Source organism: Dama dama, chromosome 1, assembly GCF_033118175.1.
Source record: "Dama dama isolate Ldn47 chromosome 1, ASM3311817v1, whole genome shotgun sequence".
Taxonomy (NCBI): Eukaryota; Metazoa; Chordata; class Mammalia; order Artiodactyla; family Cervidae; genus Dama; species Dama dama.
In genome coordinates this window covers 60,539,511-60,559,125 of record NC_083681.1, presented here as the reverse complement: position 1 = coordinate 60,559,125, position 19,615 = coordinate 60,539,511, and the positions used below count along the sequence as shown (strand labels likewise).

Here is a 19,615-nt window from a genome sequence, read left to right as displayed (position 1 = left end):
TCTTCTTCCCACTAGAATGTAAGCTCCATGAATCCTGAGAACAGTTTTGTCCGTCACTGTATCCCCAATACTTAGACCTTTGTCCCTATAATGTAGTAGATGCTCAAGGAATATTAGTTAAAGGAATCTGTGACTAACTAAATACTGACTAGGTGTATGAATGAATGAATTCAGTCAGTTCAGTTTAGTCACTCAGTCGTGTCCAACTCTTTGTGACGCCATGGACTGCAGCACACCAGGCTTCCCTGTTCATTACCAACTCCTGGAGCTTTTTCAAACTCATGTCCATCGAGTCAGTGATGCCATCCAACCATCTCATCCTCTGTCGTCCCCTTCTCCTGCCTTCGATCTTTCCCAGCATCAGGGTTTCTCCAATGAATCAGTTCTTCACATCAGGTGGCCAAAGTATTGGAGCTTCAGCTTCAGCAGCAGTCCTTCCAATGAATATTCAGGACCAATTTCCTTTATGACTGACTGGTTCTATCTCCTTGCAATCCAAGGGACTCTCAAGAGTCTTCTCCAACACCGCAGTTCAAAAGTATCAATTCTTCGGCACTCAGCTTTCTTAATGGTCCAACTCTCACATCCATACATGACTACTGGAAAAACCATAGCTTTGACTACACAGACCTTTGTTGGCAAAGTAATGTCTCTGCTTTTAAATATGCTGTCTAGGTTGGTCATAGCTTTTCTTTCAAGGAGCAAGCGTCTTTTCATTTCATAACTGCAGTCACCATCTGCAGTGATTTTGGAGCCCAAGAAAATAAAGTCTGTCCCTGTTTCCACTGTTTCCCCATCTATTTGCCATGAAGTGATGGTATCAGATGCCATGATCTTAGTTTTCTGAATGTTGAGTTTTAAGCCAACTTTTTCACTCTCCTCTTTCACTTTCATCAAGAGGCTCTTTAGTTCTTCGCTTTCTGCCATAAGGGCGGTGTTATCTGCATATCTGAGGTTATTGATATTTCTCCCAACAATCTTGATTCCAGCTTGTGCTTCATCCAGCCCGGCGTTTCACATGATGTACTCTGCATATAAGTTAAATAAGCACGGTGACAATGTACAGACTTGGCGTACTCCTTTCCCAATTTGGAACCACTCTGTTGTTCCATGTCCAGTTCTAACTAGTGGACATAAATGAATCAATGAAGCAAGATGTTTGTTTAGGTGTCTGTTTTAATGGCTGTTCTAAAATTGACTGTACTGTACTTCATTTGCTTGGAAGCTGAAGAGCATACATACTGCCTAAGTTAGAAGATAAAATATCTCAACTTGGAGGAAACATCTTATTTACACCTTGTTGACTGTGTTAAAACTGACTTTATTTTTGTTGTTGGTCTATTTTCATCAAAGAGATGAAGTTGGTGGGAAAGCTGCATTTTATATTTTCAACACAAGATGGCACTGTTTCTCTTTAACTGTTAATGAGGTTTTTTTTTTTTTTTAACTTGGGAAGCTGTTCTGCTAAAGTTCTGAATGAGGCAGTTACCCACCAATTCCATATCCACATGTAATACTTTTGCTTCATTTGAAAAGTGTATGGTCTGCTCTGCTAAAGCAGGACTTGTCCCTGGAGACTTGAGTACTTTGACACTGCTTGCAGTTACATCAAACTACCACAAGCACCTTGGTGACCACAACTTCCCCCAGAGAACTTTCTTTACACTTACGCACATTTAGAGTACTGAAGTATGCTAGCTGCTTTGCCTGTATATGTATCCTGCCATCAGCAGAGCAGTTCTCATATTGTATCATGATCCCATGCAAGCACTGTACCCTGAACTGTGCCTGGGAACTTGATATACTCACATCTGCATGGTGGTTATGTGTCTGTTCACGATTTCATCTTAATAAGAAGCCAGGAGGCCCACTCAGTTATTCAGACTATGACTATTTAAGTGTTTTTGTATATTATTCTCTATCAAAACCTGGCATGTTTGTGCTAGTGCTATTTGAGTCTCTCTAGATTTTTCTACTGAGAGGAAAAGTTAATTAAGATTCCTTAACCTTGCCTAATGAGTAAATTTTATGAAACCTAGTAATCTAGGCTGTCTGTTTCAGACAGAATTATGCCAGATTTATGGAGTAGGCAAGAGTCTCATTACATGTTTGTTATGAATTTCCAAAATTATTGAGCAGTCCTAATCTTATTTTTGAAATAGAATACATATGGCCCCATTTTTTTCCTGAGTAAATATAACAAAGATGAATGCTGTTTATTATGTGATTGAGAAATTTTATTCATAGCTTTGTATTAAAATTCTAAATTGTGTATTAGTAGGATGTGACTTTGCAATGTTAGGCACCATTATGGAAATGTGATTTCCAGACCCACTAACATCCTTTAGGATACAATCAGACTGCACCTCAGAGAACATCCTGTGAGTATAAATCAGAATTCTCAGACCTCTGTTTGCTTCTCAACCTTGATAGGGATTCACATGCAAGAGCCCATCTCAGAATGAAGGCTTGTCACACGCTTCTCAGGTATGCCTGGCAGGGATCTTCTCATAACTTTGATGAGGATGACAATCTTCCAAAGAAAATGGAAGAAGAGCTCTTTGAAAATATGGAACCAGAGAAGAAATACAGGTAAAAAATTGTAAGGGATTCCCGTTAAATATTTCTACCTGGTCTTAGGTTCACTCACTTTATTCCTAACAATTTATATTACTGTTAGTCGCTGTCTACATCAACACACACATTTCTGTGTTTCTTGTGATTTTGACTGAAGCATTTACAGGTACTGGTGGGAAGTACCTTCTTGCTTTAGCTGTGTGGTGTAATTTCTTGTTCACTTTTGTCTTTTCTTTTAAAAGGTAAGCCCATCAGCCTTTCCTCCTGAGAACTTAGGACAGAGCCTGTATTTTAGTGAAATGAGTATGTGAATGAACTTATGAATAAGCATGTAAAATGCCCCGATGTCTTTAAGAAATTAGTAAAATGCAATTTCTTGCCTTTTAATTTTATTTTTTTCTCTGGTCAGTGTCTAGTGAAATGACAGAAATCTATAGTACTTTTCATTATTCCATGATCTTTATGTATTTACTTAACATTATAGCAATTTACATAAACAGTTTCGGTACTTCAACACTTAACATTGGTCCATGCACAAAGTAGGGACTTAATAGACATTTATAAATTAATTGCTAATGCATTGTTATGTTTGATAGATTTATTAAGTCTGTTTAATGCCTTAAGAGATATTTAAGTTAGACATTCTTAACTTATTAGCGTATCATCATTTTGGTTTATGATAGTCTATAAGCTGTTAGGGAAGATGGAAAAAGCTTGGAGAATAGGATTGTATTTGCCAGGGGTTCTGTAGATAGTGGATAGAAATGATCATCATTTGTAGAGAACTCCTCTGTTTTTCTCTGTTTTGATTTCTATTTGCGCTGTTCTGCCTCCTACTTCTTTTTCTCTTTAAATGATCTAAAATGATTTTTTTTTCTTTGCTGATGGATTTCTCATATTCTCTTGGATAAACATATTCCTATTACAAAATAAACTCAGAATTCTACTTTTTACATCAGCTTGACAATGCAAAGCAAATGGCTTCACTGCTCTCCTGATGATAATGCTTCCCCATTACAAGTGAATTTGGTTCACGGCAGGTCTCTCGCCAACAGAATTTGCAATCTCCAGCACATCAGAGCACAGGACATTTTTCTGCTGCTAATGGGGTTTTCTTTATCTCAGCCTTTCTCCAAAACAGAGTAAATTGCAGAAACTTTGCCACCAGCAGTTTGAATACAGAGATGGGCAAATTATAAGCTATGCTGCTCCTCGGCTAGTCTTGGGGGTGCGAGGCCCCAACCTGCGCTCAGGTGTGGAGGTGGTTTTGGTGGAGAAAAAAGCAGATGATAGTCATCAGCGCTGGATGCACAAGGAAGACAGCAGGTAAACCCATCATATTTGGGCGTTAATATATCAAGAGGTGAATGGGAGCCAAAGAGATCCAACATGGTCCCCACAGAGCAGGCAGAGGTATATTTGAGGACTTTGGATTTTCTTTTTAATGTAGCCAGTGATTTTTGTCTTAACCTACTCAAGGAAGAAAAAGTGAAATCAAATGTAAGTGCTCAGTAGTCTACACACAACCCATCCACTCTGGATACAGATAAGGAATGTGAATTCTGACCTATTGGGTTCATAGTTTTAATGAGCCAAGTTCAAGAGAAAACTAGGTGCTCATCTAATTGATTTTTATGATTTGAAAACATCATAAAATCAAGTAATAATTCTAAAAAGTCCTATTTTGAAAATTGTGCGGTACTTTTCGTTAATAGAGTCTCATGTACCTCCTCACATGCATGCTTTTCCTCCCATCCACCACTTCCATCAGATAACTGACTGATGTGGCTTCTACTCACACAGTGAAATTGAATTGAATTCTTGCCCTAATCAAATATATCAACCGAGTGCCATGACTGGCCCTTGTATGGATCTAGCTTGAAGCTTACCACTGTCGGAAAGGTTATTTCCTAGACAATCAGAAGAAATTTAAAATGGTCTGGGTAGCACGTGATATTAAAGAAGGCTTTAATTTTATAGAATGTCATAATAGTTTAGTGGTTATGTTTTTTTTTTAAAAGTCATGATCACTTGGATGTACATTGTAGTATTTATAGATAAAACTGAAAACTCAGATTTGTTTAGAATATTCTAGCAAAGCAAAACTTTTAAAAGTGGTGAGGGGTCAGTGGATGAAACAGGAATAGCAGAATGTTGTTAACTGTTGAGTCTGTGGTGGTTTCTTATACATTTCTCTCTGGTTTTGTGCATACTTGAACATTTCTTTAGCAAGTGAGAGAACAACTCCTTGGTTTTTAGATGATTTGCTTCCAAGTCTATCATTCGTGTTATATCGTGGGGCTCCAGGGCCCTCTTCAGTCTCTTGAAATACTACATACAAAAAATGTGTTTGTATACCTGTGGAATACTTTTTCTTTTTCCTGGGAAACAGTTGTGATTTTTGTTGGATTCTGAAGGGTGTCTGATGCAGAAGGCTTAGGGGACCACTGCTTCTAGAGAGACTGTATATGCTTCAGCAGGCGGCAGCAGAGGGGCCAGCATGGACAGGAAAGGAACTAGCCTTCCTCTTCTCCCTGGTCTGAGATTCAGAGCCGCCAGCAGGGAACACATGTGGCCTTGTTTTAGAGACTGCTGAAAAGCCAACATGTAGACAGACCTGGTGAGTGTGTTCTTTCGCCCCATTCATCCTAGCTAAGCTGTCTTTGTGACGGGGAAGCTAAGAAGCAGGCTTTTGTCCCTGTGAATAGTTTTCTGTATGGGACCAGAATTCATTCATTTAGCTGCAAAGGATTATCAAGGGCAGTGTTTTAGGTGCTGGCGCTTTCAGCAAAGAACTAAACAGATAAAAATTCCTGCCCAGGAAGCTAGTGCTACCCATCTCTACTTTTCTGGAGTTTAGAGCTGCACCTTACTGCCTTGGCTTTCTGTATTATAGTAGTCATCCTAGTTGAGCCTAAGAACTGGAATTTGAGCATGGCGGAAGGACTGGAGTTGTCAGGCATGGGGGATGAGAAAAGTGACCCCAAGGAGACAGCCACATTTGATGTTTCATTCAGAAACATTTGGTCATCAAAAGAGAGGACAAGTTCTGAGTCCTGCTCAGCCTTGTTCAGTGTCTGTACTGGTTTTGGTTTCCATTCTGAGTGCTGTGGGGAAATCAGGAAGAGGGGAAGGACAGGCTGTTTAAGTAAAAACAAGGAGAAGCTTGCTTATAACGCTATGCACTCCATCACTGCTTTGGAAAATCTAACCGCATATAACACAAAAGAAGATGGTGCCTTCCAATTTCCTTCCACTTTCCAGAACACTCTGCAGCATTGTCATATTGAGGCCTCCCCATGTCAAACTGTAGAAGAGAGGAACAGTTGGAGGGAGATGGTGGTATTGATTGATCCCTGGTTGGAAACTGCAGAGTCTAGAGAGAAGTGGAGCTGTGATGGGGAGCGGCAGTGGGACAGGTTTGCTCATGAACACATGGGTCACCATCTAAGCACGTGGGCGGGAGAGGTTTTGCAGAAGTCTTGCTGATTAGGTATGGGCATTATTCAGAGGAATAAATGTCCCTTGGCGAAAATGTGTCTGTATAGTGACAGTAATTCCGAGCTTTCTTCTACATTTTACCTTGTCATTTTGCTTTTGCTTTTTTTCATGTAGTTAGTTATTGAAACCCATCTGTTCTGATAAGCTGGTGAGGCCTGGAGAACCCTGGGTTACACTACATAGCAAAACCTATAGAAAATCCCATTTATGTGAACCATAGTCTTTCGGTCACCCATATTTTCCCCAGGCAGTAAATTAGCACTTATTGAGGCAACTGCCCAGTCAGAATTTGTACCAATAGAGCGTTGGCCCAGTAGTTTACTGCCAGCATGATGGGAGGTACCAAGTGCTGTCACTGTGTCTAGAATTTTCTACCTTTCATTCAGTCCTTTGGGTCTTGAATTGCTTTTTCATTGTGGCCTATTTAAAGTAGAAAACAACTAGTAAATCTGATGTCTTAAGCAATTATCAGCAAAACCTCTTAAGGGAAATTATGACTGTGAGAACAAGGCCTAGCTGGCAGAGCAAATGGTCTAGGAGAGTCAGCAAGAAATGAGCAAAGGGGCGCCGACAGGAGGGAGGAAATTGCCAGAGACACATTCACTTGGTTTCCAGCCACACAGAAAAGATGGCCCAGGTCAACTTTAGAGATAATCTGGTATCTCTCTTCCACTTTCAACCCTGGCACAATCTGAATTAATCATGTGGTCTCTAAAGGGAAATATGAAAAAACACTCAGGGATGAAAATCCTCCTCAGCAAGTTTCAAAATTATAAAAAGAAAAAAAATATAGTGTCATGGAATTCGGAGCCGAAAGAAGTGACTAGTCAGTCACTTGTTCTAAAGCTAGGGGAAGCTCACGGGGCTGAGTTGGCTTGCGCACACTTGTGCTGGGATTAGTAGAAGAGGCTGTGCCTCGTGCTGGATGTTGCTGGGACACAAAGTTCTCACACTGCTGTGTGGCACATAGTGGGCTTCATGTAGACATCCACGAGCTCAGAGGTCCTGCAGAATGTAAGCACCCTGCTATGGGCAAGTGACGGTTGATTGTCCAAAAAAAAAGAAAGAAAGAGAAATCAGCGCTGACATGGCTGAGCGTGGCCCTGAAGCACCCAAGAAGTGGCTACATCTGTTCTTGGCAGCAGAAACAGAGAAAGCTAGGTAACTCGTCTAGGCACCACCTCAGTAATTAGTTGCAGGAAATATAGAATCATTCATTCATTTGACTACTACTGAGTGCCAATAAAAATGCAGGATGCAAACTATGCCCCATGCTGAGGCTACAGAGATGAACAACATTGAACACCAGCACTCGCACCGTGCACAGACTTGGTAAACGCTAAAAAGATATTTGATAAAATCGAATACCCACTTTGGATTTAAAATGACACTTCATTAACAATAGAAGGAAGAAACACATTGTATGATTAATAGTGATAGTCTTATAGGAATATAAACGATGTTTCAAATTCTGTTTTTTTTTTAAGGTTTGGGGTATTTCCTATCTCATCTGTTTTACTTATTAAAAAATATTTTCATTGAAACGTAATTGCTTTGCGAAGTTGTGCTGGTTTTTTCTGTACAACAGTGTGAGTCGGTCATGTGCTTTACAATGAGAATGTTTTGTTTTATGTTCAGAGATTTAAATTAGATATCTAGCACCTTTTAAGTCTTGAAAGTAAAAATACTGTATTTTTACAACAGCTCTCCTCCACCCCCTCTTTCTCCCCCTTTCTTCCACTTCCACATCATTAAATTTTATACTCAGGACTAGCTATACTTTCCACAGCAGGAATGCCACTGCTGGTCTGTAACACAACTATGTTGACAGACATAAAGAGCAGGCTTTTGCTATGCAGACAATATCCTTGAATGTTTGGTTTATTTTTGCTTTTAAGTGACATAAGGGAAAGAATTGGGGGAGTGGTTAGTTCTGTAATTTTGTCTGTTTTTTCAGTCAAGGAGGCTTTATTTTTAACTCCAATATAGCTTAAAAATATTCAACATAAATCTCAGACTTTTAGGAAATACTCATGTAGAAAAGAAGAATTTGAGGGAAAGCTATAAAAAAAATCACAGCCATCAATAATAGTAGCTCATATTAAGTTCCACGAGCCAGACAATATTCAATGCATTCTCTATGCATTAACCCATTATATTCCTGAGATGAGAGCCCTGTGAGGTATGCTCCATTATCCGATTTTATAGATGAGGAAACTGAGACACAGTGTTATTGAGCAAATCTTGAGGTATATTCAAGGTTTAAACTCAGGCATTGTGGCCTCAGAATCCATGTTCTTAATCTCTCTGCCACATTACCTCTTCAACAGCAGAACGGGTGAGGAGAGTGTCTGGGTACAGTCTAGAGAGAGAAAATACAGTCATTTAAACAGGATTCTTTAACATAAAGAATTATTAAACTGTGATAAATGGCTATCAGATTTAAAAAAAAAAAAATCCCTCTATATGGGACTCTGGGGATGAGAGAGTTGAGGAAAAACTTGGAATTGGGTCCCTCCCAAGCCCGGAGTTCAGAACTCACTCAGAAAAGCATGGGAACTGTACACTGGGTGGCAGAGAAATGGGCCAGTTTGCCTGGTGAGATCTGGTCTGTGGTTGCTGGGTGAGCAGGAAGCAGCCCTCTGAAACATACGTGGGGGTACAGCTGTCGCTGGACGCACTGAAATGCAGAGGATATGGGGCTGCTGGTGCAGCAGAAGGCCTGGAGCACGTGGTGTCCATGTCGAGAGGGCCACACGCGGATGAGCACCAGGCCAGGGCTCTGAGGGCTTAAGGGACCGTGTCATATGGGCACCTGGTTTGGCAGAGCATCCCTGGATATCCCCACTCCCAAACACTGACCTCACGCAGCAGCCAGAAAGAACAGGAGAGCCCCTTTCTCCTCCCATATTCTTCCAGCACTCTCCACCAAGAAAGCTTAATTTTGTGCTCATGGTGGAGAGAAATGCCTAGAAGGTTTCACATCCATTATCACAGAGGATCTATGGCGCTAAGAAGCAGTGCCCAGGTAAGTAGCACAGGGGGCGCTCTAAGTTGGTAATGCTGCTTTGTAATGTGCCTAATCCTGTTTTCCCAAGGACTTTTCACCTGGTGAGTAACCCAGATCTCGTGCTGGCAGTGTCTATGACCAAGGCTAGAGATGAAGTCTGTGGCTACCCGGTTATTGCTCAGGTAAGATATACAGAGGCTAAGAAAGTAATTACAGCCCTTTATTTAGTTAAATTTAAGGAAAGCTCCATGGCTTCCTTGTTGGGAGAAAGATAGGTCATAGAAACTTATCTTGAATGCCATTGTTAAAATATTCACAATAATCTGCCTAGATTTCAAATTGAACATGTTCATGTAGCCCTTAATTTAGTTTAATCCAACAGATGGTGACTGTGGGCTTGCATGAATGTCAGGAGCTATGCGAGTTACTTAAATCAAATCCAATGGCAAGCATGAGAAATTATCCCAAAAGCATTCATAGTGTCTCAGAAGTGAGTGCAATCAGGCGAATGGCTGTTGTGTGTGTGTGTGTTCAGTCGTGTCCAACTTTTTGTGGCTCCATAGATTGTAGCCCACCAGGCTCCTGTGTCCATGGAATTTTCCAGGAAAGAATACTGGAGTGGGTTGCCATTTCCTACTCCATGGGATCTTCCCCACCTAGGGATTGAACCTGCATTTCTTGCGACCCCTGCATTGGCAAGTGGATTCTTTACCACTGTGCAACCTGGGAAGCCTGTTAGATGCACATATTTTAAGTTCAATGATTTGGAAACATAAGCCAGTTCCCTCTCACCTGGCAACTGGCAGTAAAGACCATGGTCAGAGAAGTCTTCCTGGAGGATGTGAGCTCATCAATGTTAATTCTACTAAGAGATCCGTTTGAAATACACTTTCAACATTTTGCAAATATTTAGAGCAGCCAAGCAATTTTTGGAGTCCAGAGAAGGCCGGCTTCATTTGAATTTTGGGTAAAGACCTATGGAGTTGATTTTTTCTCCCATGTTTGTCTGTCATCCTTACTTACCAAAGACACTCCTAGATGGGTATGTAAATTTTCCTTGGTAGGCGGGCTTCCCAGGTGGTATTAATGATAAAGAATCTGCCTGCCAATGTAGGAGACATGGGAGAGGCAGGTTCAATCCCTGGGTTGGGAAGATCCCCTGGAGGAGGAAATGGCAACCCACTCCAGTATTCTTGCCTGGATAGTTCCATGGGCAGAGGAACCTGGTGGGCAAAAGTCCACAGGGTTGCAAAGAATCACACACGACTGATATTCAGGAGGAGAGAAAGTTTAGGAGTGTCCCTTCTCTGCATTTACTTTCTGTGTCCTCCACAGTATTTGCCATGTTTTTGTTGAACAGAATATATTGTCTCCAAATAGAATTTGTTTTACGCCATTTTTTAATAGCAATGAGACAACTTGTTTTGCAGGTCCTGAATCCAAAATTTAGATACAGCAATCTGAACAAATGTGTGTGTGTTAGTCATTCAGTCATATCTGATTCTTTGCGACCCCACAAACTGTCGCCTGCCAGGCTTCTCTGTCCATGGAATTCTGCAGGCAAGAATACTGAAGTGGATTGCCATTCCCTTCTCCAGAGGATCTTCCAAACCCAGAGATTGAGCCCTGGTCTCCTGCATCACAGGTAGATTCAGTCTCTGGGTTGGGAAGATCCCCTGGAGAAGGGGATCTTCTACCCACTCCAGTATTCTGGCCTGGAGAATTCCATGGACTGTATAGTCCATGGGGTCGCAGAGAGTCAAACACGGCTGAGCAACTTTCACTTTCACATTGTTAATAATAAGGACTTCCCTGTAGCTCAAGTGGTAAAGAATCTGAACAAACACGAAAGGTTAATTAAATCTTCTCTCATGATGATAGGACTTCAGGAATCTGCCTGAAAATGGTAAAGAATCTGCCTGCGAATGCAGGAGATGCAAGAGACATGGGTTCGATCCCTGGGTCAGGAAGATCCCCTAGAGGAGGAAATGGCAACCTACTCCAGTATTCTTGCCTGGAAAATTCCATGGGCAGAGGAGCCTGGCGGGTTATAGTCTATGAGGGTCTAAAATTTTATTCTGTGAGATACTGTGTATATAACATCGCATTTTCTCCTGGTAGGTGCCTCTTTGGCATGAACGACAGTGAGGTAAAACCTCATGCAGATAAAATTTAGTACCTTAATTAGTTTCATAAAATTATAGATATGGAGGTTTTTCCCCTAAGGTTCCCATTTTTATAAGAAATGAACTTGATCTCAAGGTAATTTGTATTACCTTTCAAGAGTTTTTTTCTTTACTTGCTGTTTCATTTTTATTTCTTGAAGCAGTTTATAAGAATATATCAATGTTCATGTAAAATAATAAAAATGAGGCCTGTTAGGTTAATGTTACTAAACCCTCTCCCTGTTCCTTGAAATATAGTCTTTGTTTTGCATACCTCTGAGGGATGCTCTATTGTCTGACCTATTAAATCAATTCTTAAGACTCATTTATTTTCCTCTTCACTATCAATCTCTCTTTGGTAAAGTAAGTATTATTCATTATAAAGTTCCTTGAAGTGTCATTATATGTTTGGTTAGAACTAATCTTCTGGTTTAAATTCCCTAAAATTGAAACTACTCATTTTTTAACTTAACGCTCAAACCAAGTTTTATAATTAGGATAAGTATGCTGTTTCTAATACATAAAATAGAGGGTGTGCGCATGCTCAGTCGCATCAGTCATGTCCTACTCATTGCAACCCTGTGGACTGTATCCCACCAGGCTTCTCTGTCAGTGGGATTCTCCAGGCAAGAATACTGTAAGTGGGCTTCTAGTCCCTTCTCCAGGGGATCTTCCTGACCCAAGGATTGAACCCTTGTCTCATGCCTCTCCCACATTTCAGGTGGGTTCTTTACCCACTGAGACACCTGAAAATATAGTGTACTCATATTTTTTTAAAAAAACCTTCTTGGTTGCCAGTGAAATGTAAATTAAAATATCAACGAGGTACTATTTTTCATTTATTAAATTTTCAGTGCTTTGGCAAGAGTGTGAAGAGACCATTTCGTATAATACTGATGGAAGTGTAAGCTAGAATAACCTTTCTAGAAAATATTTTGATATGATAAAGCTTTATATTATACATCATAATTTTTTAATGATCCTGTTCCTTTATTAGCAATTCTACTTCAAGAATTTGTTCTCAAAATGTTATGGATTTACACAAAGATTTATTTTATGATTGTTGGTTGCTCTTTTGCTTATAGTAAAGAAAACTTGAGAAACAATCTACATGTTTAACTGCTGAATACTGGTAAAGTAAACTACCGTAAGATCAAATAATACATATACTTAAAAAAAAAAAAAACTACTGCAGTTATCAAATTTTGTGTATTTTCTGATTCCATGTTTTTTATAAATCAAAGAGTGCAAGTGTATATGAGGTATAATCATCAAATATCAAGAGTAGTTATCACTACATAGTAGAGTTTTGAGTAATTATCTGTATTTTCTGAATTTATGCAATGAAAACTAGGACTGCTATACACAAATCATAAATTCTTCTCTTTGACTCCATATTTTTCTCTCTCCTTTTTTTTTCAGAAATACAAATCACATAACAATGGGGCTTCTAATCAAAAGTGGAATTACATGAAAAGTATGAAAGCTTTTATGGCCTTTCATAGCACTGCACTGGATAAAGAGATCACAGCTGCAAACTATGCTGGTGTTTGTACATCTTCTGTGATTAGAGAAGAAAACGTTGATCAACCAGTAAGTGGTTCCTTCCCACAAAAAAGAGGAGGGAGGGTTGGGTTAGTTTAATAAAGCAAGAAACTCCTTTCCCCAGAAAACCTTAAGTTCACACAAATTAAACACTGACTTGTGAATGAAATCAGACTCTGTGATTCTGGTCAAGAAAGAAGGAAGGAATATCGATGTTACCCTCGACTTATATTGTTTCACTGACTCCCTTCACTGTCATATCTTTGGTTCACCATCACTCACTAGAACATGCATGAAGGAGGAGAATCACTCCACTTCACTCCACAGGTGTGCCTGCCACACTCGATACCACTCCACTCCAGAAAGTATATTAAAATGCCAAAAATGGGAAGAAGGGATGATTAGGGAGCTTGGGCTGACAGGTCCACAGTGCTATATTTAAAGTGGATAGCCAACACGGGCCTACTGTGTAGCACAGGGAGCTCTGCTCAATGTTATGTGGCAGCCTGGCTGGGAAGGGTTTGGGGGAGAAAGGATACATCTGTATGTATGACTGAGTCTCTTTGCCGTCCTCCTGAAGCTCTCACGACATTGCTAATCGGCTATACTCCAATACAAAACAAAAAGTTTTAAAAATGCCAATCATTGTAAGTGACTTTATATTATATTATACAAAACATAGGGCTAAGCGTGGTGTACTCTTAAGTTTTCAATAATTTCTAAAGTTTGGTACTTTAATTTTTATTATTAAGGAATTACTTGTACCATGTTTTATAGATATTTGAGATAGTCGTGGGTCAAGGCACCTTGCTATTGTTGCTAACCATTGGCCTACAGAATATTGAAATCTCATAATGCATATTACAGGACCTTCCAAGACCCTCTTTACTCTGCTCCTCAAAAGTCTAAACTTGTCTACTGCTTCTTCACACATCGTTCTCCGGCTCTCCTGAATGAGAGATGTTAAATGTATCATTCCATTTGGCATGTCTCTGGTTTCCACTAAGCTAACCCCCTCTGAACTTTTCTCCTTTGTCTGTGATCTCATAGCTCTTAGCTAATATGCAGTCAAAGAGTGTCGAAGTCATGTTAAAAAAAAAAATCGAGTCAACTTGAAAAGGCTCCAGAGATGAGACAGTGTAAGCATCAATATGACTGAATGCATTGGGTGGACGTACATTAGATATGTTCATACTGATATTAAACAACAGCAACAGCTCAATTGGTCACAGTTAGATGATGCTAAGAAATGAACCCGTTACTTTGAAAACCAGTAAATAAAGAATCAAGCTTTTTTTTTTTTTTCTTCCTTTATGAACCGTACCTCAGGATAACAAGATAGTTGACAAGGAAAATCTTCACTTCATAGAAATATCCCAGCTAATAAATGAATAAAGTATGAGGAAATCAGAATATCATTATGTTGTGAGCTTTAACACATTAATGGATCTAGGCAGTGACCATCATTAGCTACTAACACTACAAAAAGAGTTGTAACAGTTGCCCCTTGATAGAAATGCACTGTACCACTTACGAATTGTTCTTGCCTCCCAAAATCTAATTGGAGAAAACATGCAATGGATAATTACAATAAAAGAAAAAAGAGAAAGAGAATGAGGGTCATAAGGGTTCAAAGAAACTTAGGTATTTAAACTAATCATAATGACCTTATTTAGCTTGTTTCAAATAAATTGTAAGAAAGTGAAAAAATCGTAGAAATTTGAATATTACCTGAACATATGATTGTATTATGGTTTTATTATTAATTTTAGGTATATTATAGCTGTGATAGAGTTCTTATTTGTTAGATAAGGATAAAACCTTCCAATTTTCAACATTTCTTCTAAAAGATGATAATTTTCCTTTCCTACTAGTTAAGTAATAACCTGTCTGATAGAATTAATGTGGTTAATTTTAAAAGTACAGTAATATATCAATTCTGGGATTCTCAAAACAAAAAAAATGTTTATCTCTCTTAGGTCTGGGGGAACCTTCCCTCTGCCCAAAGGCTCCAAATCAGTAGTTAGTTCTTAACCTTTTCAGAGATACAGACCTCACTGAAAGTCTTATGAAAATTATGGATGCTCTTTTCCCCAAAATGCACATGTGTAAACAAATGCTTTTTGTGTGAGAATTCAGGGAATTCATAGACTCCCCCTTGAATTGCAGTTTAGATTTAGAATAAGAACTTCCTCTCTAGACCATGTTTGCTTGGCCAGTTTAGAAAAAGAAAACTAACGTAAAGTAACTTCTATATACTAGAAAGCTACTGTATATTACATACTGATGCAACTTTATTTTTACATAGATGATATCATTTAAATAATAAATAACATAAATAATAATATAAATAATATCAGTCAGTATCAGTTCAGTCGCTCAGTCGTATCCAACTCTTTGAGACCCCATGAACTGCAGCACGCCAGGCCTCCCTGTCCATCACCAACTGCCGGAGTCTACCCAAACCCATGTCCATTGCATCAGTGATGCCATCCAACCATCTCATCCTCTGTCAGCCACTTCTTCTCCTGCCCTCAATCCTTCCCAGCATCAGGGTCTTTTCAGCTGAGTCAGCTCTTCTCATCAGGTGGCCAAAGTATTGGAGTTTCAGCTTCAACATCTGTCTTTCCAATTAACACCCAGGACTGATCTCCTTTAGGATGGACTGGTTAGATCTCCTTGCAGTCCAAGGGACTCTCAAGAATCTTCTCCAACACCACAGTTCAAAAGCATCAATTCTTCGGCACTCAGCTTTCTTTATAGTCCAACTCTCACATCCATACATCACCACTGGAAAAACCACAGCCTTGACTAGACGGATCTTTGTTGACAAAGTAGTGTCTCTGCTTTTAAATATGCTGTCTAGGTTGGTCATAACTTTCCTTCCAAGGAGTAAGTGTCTTTTAATTTCATGGCTGCAGTCACCATCTGCAGTGATCTTGGAGCCAAAAAAAAAAAATAAAGTCAGCCACTGTTTCCCCATCTATTTGCCATGAAGTGATGGGACCAGATGCCATGATCTTAGTTTTCTGAATGTTGAGCTTTAAGCCAACTTTTTCACTCTCCTCTTTCACTTTCATCAAGAAGCTCTTTAGTTCTTCTTCTCTTTCTGCCATAAGGGTGGTGTCATCTGCATATCTGAGGTGATTGATATTTCTCCCAGCAATCTTGATTCCAGGTTGTGCTTCTTCCAGCCCAGCGTTTCTCATGATGTACTCTGCATAGAAGTTAAATAGGCAGGGTGACAATATACAGCCTTGATGTACTCCTTTTCCTATTTGGAACCAGTCTGTTGTTCCATGTCCAGTTCTAACTGTTGCTTCCTGACCTGCATACAGGTTTCTCAAGAGGCAGGTCAGGTGGTCTGGTATTCCCATCTCCTTCAGAATTTTCCATAGTTTATTGTGATCCACACAGTCAAAGGCTTTGGCGTAATCAATAAAGCAGAAATAGATGTTTTTTTGGAACTCTCTTTTTTGATGATCCAGTGGATGTTGGCCATAATATCAATAAATTATTTAAATTAAGATTGATAAAGAAACTGAATCATTTATTCACAGTAGCTATTATGTATATGTATATATAGTCAGGGTCATTATTGACCAAACAAGCCCCATGTTGTAGACCATGTTTGTATAAGGTCAAATGAACAGGTTAAATTAGTCATTTCAATAAATCAAGGAGATTTTTTAGAGGAAAAATGTCAGGCAAACCAGTTGCTTGGTATTCTATGTATAGAGCCAGCTGTTGACTTGCTCACCTTTTAAATTCCGTTTGCATCCTGTAGATACAGCCTAGCCTTGGGAGCTACCCCCACATATTTCATTTTTCCTTTCCAGCAGCAGTTTAAAGCCTGTATTAAGCTTGAATGAATTAACCAAAAATTCAGTTTACATTGTGTATATGCACCATTGCCAAAGTAAAATAATTTGGGGAACATAAAAATAGCAGCCCCACAGTCATGGGAATTGATGTCTTAATGATTGAAAATACATTTTCTGGATGCTTTCAATGGCCTTCTTTAGTGTAATAAGGAATATCATTGGCACACAATTTATCATGAAGTTCATGTTTTTCTCTACAAATTATTCTGTATGAGTATTCATTGAATTCCATCTGAGAGGAAATATGTTAATTTTCTGCCCCCAATTGTAGGAAAATGGAAATCAGATGTGCATATAGAGAAATTCATAGCAGAACTTAAGAACTGTATCTTCAAAAGTATCACTTAAATGTTGGCTTTGAATTAAGGTAATGTTCAGTATTTAAATGGAGTAGACAAAGAAATATGACAAATGCAAAAAAGCCAAAAACTTGGAATTAGAAGTCACAGTTTTATGTTTCAGCTCAGCCACATACTACTTGGGTTCCCTTGAATTAAAAACTTCCCTCTCTGACCTTTTGTTGTCTCATCTGTAAATTGGGAATGATGCTATTAACTCTGGCTGTACTTAACTTTTAGCCTTGTGACGTGCTTAGTCACTTAGTCATGTCCGACTCTTTGCAACCCCATGGATTGTAGCCCAGTTCCTCTGTCCATGGGGATTCTCCAGGCAAGAACACTGGAGTGGGTTGCCATGCCCTCCTCCAGGGGATCTTCCCAACCCAGGGATTGAACACAGGTCTCCTGCACTGCAGGCAGATTCTTTACAATTTGAGCCACCGGGGAAGTCCTAGCCTTGTGAGGAACAAAGTAAATTAGAGAGTGCACTTTAAAATATTCATACATATTTCAAAGTAGAGAGACTAATTCAATAACTTCTCATGTACCTATCATCCAAATTCAACTATTAGCAAAGGTTTGCAATGTTTACAAATCCTAGACATGATATCATTTCACCTCATACTTGAGCCTGCACCTGTAAAAATTTGAACACTTTCTTAAACGATTATAATCATTATGCTATTGTCACACCTAACAAAATCAAGGATAACTTTTTTGGCCTCCAGGGCTTCCCTGGTGGCTCATATGGTAAAGAATCCACTTTCAGTGTGGGAGACTTGGGTTAGATCCCTGGATTGGAAAGATCCCCTGGAGAAAGGAAAGGCTACCCACTCCAGTATTCTGGCCTGGAGAATTCCATGGAGAGAGGAGCCTGGCAGGCTACAGTCCATGGGGTTGCAAAGACTTGGACATGACCGAGTGACTTTCACTTTCACTTTTTAAAAGATTTTTGACCTCTTAATGCCCTGTTAATAATTAAATTTCCCAGTTTCTCCTAAACATTCTTCTTATGGTTAGTTGGAGTCAGGATTCAAACAAAATCCCTATGCGCTACTGGTTGCAGAATCCATCCTGTGGAAGACCTCCTCTTATTTGGATTTGTCTGTTCACTTCCTGTGGCATCCTTTAACCTGTTCCTCTGGCTCCCATAGCTCCTATAAAAGAGATTTAACACTGCAGTTTAATTATATTTATGTTCAGCTCTTTTTTGGCCATGAATCTTCATAGGTTTTACGCCATGTTTCATATTTATTACTTATGCAGGCACATGGTGTGGATTTTCCATTTTTAATGGTAATGGTTATCCATGGGTTCAGGTGATTACAACCTAATCTCACATCAAAAAACAATTCCCAATGACTTTTCATTTAGTGTTGCCTTTCTGTGATCATTGCCTAAATCAATAATTTCATTAGAAGTTTCAAAAGGGTCAATTTTGTTTAATTCTATTACTTTCCCCAACATATATTAGCTGAATTTTTCATGTAAGGAAGAACTTTACCTCTTCAGCTAGGTATTTGACTGCCTAGAATTGTGGTTTATAAAGGATGGTAGGATAAATCTTTGTTCTGTATAACTCACCTATTAGAATAGGATAGCAAATCACCTAAAATGTTAGTGGCTTAACTACCTTATACTCTGAGTCAGCAATCTGGGCTGGGTTTAACTGGGCAGTTCTGCTGGTCTTTGTGCATTGTAACTAATTTGACTGTAGTTATTTGATCGTATACCAGTAGTTTGGTGGTTGTAGGGTGTCTGAATGGTCAAATTACATGAGTGGTGTTTAACAGGCTGTCAGCTGGGGGCCTTGGTTCTCTTCAATGCTTATTTTGTTCCCCAACCAGGAATTGAACCTGGGTACTTGACAGTGAGAGTGCGGTGTCCTAACCACTGGACTGCCAGGGAATTCCCTCTTTAAGACTTCCTAAGTAAGCTAGCTCAAGTGAGCTCGCATTATGGTCTCAGGCTTCCAAATGCAGCCAAGAGAAAACCAGCTCCAGTGTGCAAGCACTTCTTATGCATCTGCCTGCATCACATTTGCTAATGCTACATTACCCAAAGCAAGTCATGTGACCTTGCCCAGATTCAAGGAAAAGCGGAAAGGAGAAAGAAACTCTTTCTTGATTGGAGGAGCAACAAAATGACATTTCAAAAGGACATACAAACAAGAACAGGATGGTTATATTATGGCCATCTTTGCAAATAATCTTCCGCACTTTCTAAAGGCTAATTTCAGAGTTGTAAATTGGTGCATTTTCTTCCAATAGACTCCAATAAAGTAGTGGTTTTGTTTTTATTTGTTTGTTGCCTTTTTTTTTACTTATATTTTTAACATCATTATGAACTCATGGGATTTTACATATTCAAACATGTTTGAAGTTTTTCAGTTATCATTTTATTTGCCCCACTTTGAGCCAGTGGAATGTCTTTAATGGTGGCTCCTGTGTCTTTTTTGACATAATACCTTTACTTTGAGATGGCTTCTTTTTTTCTGGGTACCACAAGAAATTCTTGCTTGTCTAGTATACAGTAAGTCCCCTACATATGAGTGAGTTCTGTTTCAAGAGTGCATTCATAAGCCCGATTTGTTCA

General features: G+C 39.3%; 1 protein-coding gene across 1 annotated transcript in view; it reads left to right on the top strand.

The window, feature by feature from the left end:
* DCDC1 (doublecortin domain containing 1) overlaps positions 1-19,615 on the top strand; it is a 455,120-nt gene that overhangs the window by 381,914 nt on the left and 53,591 nt on the right. Inside the window, exons 25-28 of the mRNA XM_061149231.1 lie at positions 2,434-2,592; positions 3,703-3,903; positions 9,177-9,270; positions 12,676-12,846. Coding sequence (XP_061005214.1) covers positions 2,434-2,592; positions 3,703-3,903; positions 9,177-9,270; positions 12,676-12,846 — 625 coding nt within the window. The remainder of the gene's footprint in view (positions 1-2,433; positions 2,593-3,702; positions 3,904-9,176; positions 9,271-12,675; positions 12,847-19,615) is intronic.